At 47.1% G+C, this 4890-nt stretch overlaps 1 protein-coding gene across 8 annotated transcripts in view; it reads right to left on the bottom strand.

Moving 5' to 3' along the window:
• Positions 1–4539, bottom strand: part of AFG2A (AAA ATPase AFG2A) — a 161343-nt gene extending 156804 nt beyond the window's left edge. For 4 of the 8 annotated variants that reach the window (XR_015947767.1, XR_015947766.1, XM_088660359.1 and 1 more), the window contains exons 1-2: positions 3013–4530; positions 1558–1682 (exon numbers count right to left, since the gene is read on the bottom strand). Coding sequence is in view for 5 of the 8 variants with exons in the window: in XM_088660359.1 (XP_088516485.1) it covers positions 1558–1682; positions 3013–3154 (267 nt within the window). In the remaining 3 variants the exon portion in view is untranslated. Of the gene's footprint in view, positions 1–1557; positions 1683–3012 lie in introns of all 8 variants that reach the window. The other 4 variants (XR_015947768.1, XM_035112917.3, XM_088660358.1 and 1 more) reach the window with 3 other exon arrangements.
• Between the last annotated feature and the right edge of the window lie 351 nt (positions 4540–4890).

Consider the following 4890-nt stretch of genomic DNA (forward strand, 5'->3'; position numbering starts at 1 on the left):
CCTGCCAACCTAGCAGTTCGAAAGCACCTCAAAGTGCAAGTAGATAAATAGGTACCGCTACAGCGGGAAGGTAAACAGTGTTTCTGTGTGCTGCTCTGGTTCGCCAGAAGCGGCTTTGTCGTGCTGGCCACATGACCCGGAAGCTGTACGCCGGCTCCCTCGGCCAATAGAGCGAGATGAGCGCTGCAACCCCAGAGTCGGTCACGACTGGACCTAACGGTCAGGAGTCCCTTTACCTTTTAGCTACATGGACCAGTGGTGTCACTCGTTAAAAGGCAGCTTTTGACATTCAGAAGCAACATGCGAAAAGACAAGAAGCATTTGGTATATTATTCGGGTCTCTCTCTCTCTCTCGGACCAGAAGCCGTAAAGATGCAGAAACAGCACAGCGCTCCTTCCCTTACTTGTGGGTAGCAGGTGCAAGGGCTGTGCGATTCCATTCTGGATGCAATGGAAAATTGCAGTTCACCAGAAAGGCCACAACACTTCCAAGAAATTGCTTCAGAGACTGTGTTCCATCATATCTTCCCTTCCTTGCTTCTCCTCCCTGTACCATCACTTTCCACAAGCTCCAGGAAATCATAGCCCTGGAGAAAATAGCAAAGCCTTGGTTGCCTTTAGTACAGGAGAGGGCAGGATCTATTTACAAATATCTGGTAGTCTGCAATAGGCTCCTATTTGTTTAACAACAAATTCTGTGTCAATTGGTAGAACTGGCAGGATTACACATGCCACATAATGCCTGATCCACATTTGTGAGAACTCGGTTGTTTAGTGTGGCAGTACCTCAACTTTGGAACTCCCAGCCTATTGAGATCAAGCAGGTGCCTTCAATTTACCCTTTTTAGTGCCTCCTAAAACATTCTTCTTTAGACTAGCCTGCCCAGAAAGTTGAGATCCTTTTAATCTATTGTAGCGTTTTAGCTTCTGTAGGCTTGAAAGTAGGGCTGCAAATATTTTTATTTTATTTTAATGCCTTATCTTTTTGTAAACTGCTTTGAGGGGTTTTTATAATCTAGCAATGTATAGAATAGATTATAGGAAATAAATGAATAACAGCAATGACTAGACTACTGCAATCTGCTCTTCGTGGGATTTCCCTTGGGATTGTTCTGGAAGCTGCAGCTGGTGCAGAACGCTGCAGTGAGGTTTGTTTGTTTAAATTTATACACAGATTGTAAACAACAACCACCCTCAAAGTGGTTTACGAAAGTTAAAACAGTAAACTCAAGCTGACTTCTAAGATCACTTAACTCAGCCCTAGTTGATGGAAATGAAGTTCAACAACATCTGGAGGGCCAAAGGTTGCCCACACCTAGAGAACTTCATAAGTTCTGAGGACCTGATCATTTGCTTAAAAGCACCACACCCCAATATCAGAAATTTCTTTCTCAACGTAAAGCTTAGAAATCAGCCAAGCCTTCTCCCAGGAAATCCCATGGAGGGCTGTACCATGTCAAGAAACGCAGGTTTGAATTGCTTCCCACTGATTCAGCATAACCATTCTTCCACCATCACTACCGCATGCCAACAATTCAACATGAAAAGAATCATCACCTCTTGTTTTCCATTTTTACTGGTGAGCAACACTGGTCGGCCTATGCATATATTTGCCAGTTTCATGTTGTTGAGGGCCAGCTGCACAAGAGATGTTCTGTAACTTTTGGGGACTTTGTCATCTGCTAAAATGAAAGAAGAAACAATGTGTGCTGTGATTTATCATTTGTTCAAGCAACGATTTCTAGCAATGTAAACCCACCCACCCCCCAAAAGAAAAACATTACAGTGGAACCTCTGTTTACGCCTACCTCCGTTTATGAACGCCTCCGTTTACGAACGCCGCAGACCCCGAAATGTTTACATCCGGGTTCCGCGGCGCTCGGATGCGCAGAAGCGATCTTCGCACACACGCAGAAGCGTGCCTTCGGCGAGCGAACGCCTCGGCGAGCAAACTGCTCCGCAGAACGGATTGTGTTTGCAAACCGAGGTACCACTGTACTATGAGTAACCAACTGCATTGTCACAGAAATTATTGTGTCTAATTTCGTATCAGAAGTTGTTTACACTATTGGCCCTCGCAATCAGCCATAACAGAATATGAAAGTGCAAAAATGTTTATTTATGGAAATAATATCTAAAGCAATTGACCAGAAAAACTCTAGGACACCATCCTAAAAATTTCCATGCTGGATACATGGTAAGATTTTGCTACAGATGTTTGTTTTAAATAGACCTTGGCTGTGTTCCTACGAACACATGCAGAATAGCCTTGAGATTCTTGGAGGAAAGGAGGACATCAATCTGGGGGGCAGGGGGGGGGATAAGCAAACTGCCTCTCCCTCACTTGTCTCCTCTGAACCACTTTGCAGTTACCTAACTCCTATGAAGACTGACAACAGAGAATTGGATATTTATGGGTCATAGCGAGTAGAGAACTTGCATGTGGAGTTTTCCATGCACACACATCTGACACACACCAAAGTTGGGGGGGGGGGGTGTTTTCAAGATTCCAATTGAAGAAAGACGCCTGCATGTCAAACCGACACATTGCAATCACCGCATAAACTTGTGTCGGAGGCAACACAAAACTCAAGTTGCACTTTGGGAACTATAGAGCGGCATAGGAACTTACAACTCACTCGACTTAAATGAAGGAAGTTCTGCTTCCCCATTAAAGGAAAGGAGGGTCGAGGACAAAACTGCAAGACAGAAGAGTTCGGGAGGGAAAGCGCGGCATAGTTGCGAAAGCAATGATGGGTGAGTGCGTGCCCAAGGTTCATTTGCATGGAGCTCAGGGAGTGATCGTGGGCCAGTCCCACTTTCCCGGGAGGGGGGGCTGTGAACGGGAACAGGGAGGGGCGTCGAGGACGCAAGCAAACCATGCTTGCTTGGCTAATCGTAGTTGTTTTAAACAAGCTCCACATGATGCAGGACTACAACATCATTGAGAAAAAGCGGCTCCAGCTGAGTCGCTTAGCTCTGCCAGCCGAGGCTCAGGGCTGCCAGCCTTACCTTTGCTCAGGAACTCTGCAGCAGCCAAGCGCAGCCTGCCGGGAACCTCGGGAACCTCCTGCCGCAAGGCAAGCGGGGATGAAGCGGCGTCCGGGTGGGGAGGCCGCCCCTTGCTTTTCCTCTTGGAGGAGGAGGAGGACATGGCACCGGGCAGGAGGGGAGCACGCGGGAGGCGGCGCAACGGAGCCGGAGATGCTTCTTTCCCGAGGAAGGCCGGCGCCGCCCAAAGAGGAGCTCTGCTTGCAACGCGGCCGAGCGGCGCTCCGCGCAACCTCCCACTTCCGGACCCGATCGCGATCCTTGGTCTCCTCCATATGCGGGGCACGAATGGTGGAAGCACATAGGCGCCAATAGTAAATGCGAAACCAGAAGCGCCCCTTTCCCCGAGACGCTTTGAAAGAGCAACATTTTATAAAAAAATGTTTGGGTTTTTTGTTTGTTTTTTTAAAAAAAGTTAGCGCCAGGAATCAGCACATCTTTTAAGATGCGCAAATAGGAATCTTAGGGAACCATTCAGTTGAATCCTCTCGACTCCGTCTCAGAGGAAAGCTACCTTGCATCTCAGAGTTACAGAAATCCTACACAGCCCAACAACAAAAAGAACGCACCGACAGCACAGGACTCAATATGGCTAACCTGACCCAACAATACCACCCATCCCACGCAAGCAAATCTCACTGCCACCGGCGTAGCAACCCTCGATGACGCCTGGGCCGCCCAAAGTGGTTTGAGGTTTTTTCTACGCGCGAAGATATTGTCCCTCTATCGCTGTAACTCGGACCGCTTTGTCAACCGAATTCGATGCCATACCGGAATTGCCATTCGGAACTGCTTTGGGACTAAAGAGACCCGGCTCTTGAGCCACGTTCCCCGAAGAGGAAGGTAAGGCTCCCATGCCGCATCTGTGGCCAACACTTCCGGCCTCAAACTGAATTTGGGTTTTCATTTTAATTTAAAGCGGCGCTGTTGTTTTTAGCCAGCGATCTACAAACTAGAAAGCAAGTCCCGTTAAACTTCACTTTCAAGTCAAACACGCATAGCGTTAAACTGATAGTTGTCGTGGAGCGCAATTCTGTTTCTGTGCCTAACTCGGAATTCAATAGGGCTTATTCGCAGTTAGGTATGAATATGAGTGCACCCTTTTAATGTGTCCACTTAAAATTAAGTCCCATCGGTTTCAAGGTAAGAGGGTGCAGGACTACCGCTTTAGAGCGGTTTCACCTCCGCCTTCATCGCTTCACTGTTATTCTCACGTTACTTCGCCACTGCGGTTAGGCGTGACCGACTGGGACCTGGGAGACCCGAGCTCAAATCTCCACTCGAGCTATGAAGCTCAACGAATGACCTTGACCCAGTCACTGTATCTCAGCCTACCCCACAAGGCTGTTGTGGGTATTAGGAAGAGGAGAACCATGTTCGCCACCATGAGTTCCTTGGATGAAAAGGGGGGATAGAAATGCAATAAATTAAATAACTAAATAAATGTTAACAACATCCACCTCTCTCTCTCTCTTTTTTTGTAACAACAGGTGCAATCAATTAAATAAGTAAATAAAAAAATTCCTTCCAGCAGCACCTTAGAGACCAACTAAGTTTGTCATTCGTATGAGCTTTCGTGTGCATGCACACTTCTTCAGATACACACGAAATGCACACGAAAGCTCATACCAATGACAAACTTAGCTGGTCTCTAAGGTGCTGCTGGAAGGAATTTTTTTTAATTTTGTTTCGACTACGTCAGACCAACACGGCTACTTACCTGTAACTATAACTAAATAAAGTTTAACATCATTCATCCATCCACCACCACCCTCTCTCTTTAACAGCAGACATGCCGTGAGGCAAAGCGAACCGCCCCTACTTCGCTTTCCAGGAGGA

The sequence above is a fragment of the Zootoca vivipara genome, chromosome Z1 (genome assembly GCF_965207765.1).
Source record: "Zootoca vivipara chromosome Z1, rZooViv2.hap1.1, whole genome shotgun sequence".
NCBI lineage: Eukaryota > Metazoa > Chordata > Lepidosauria > Squamata > Lacertidae > Zootoca > Zootoca vivipara.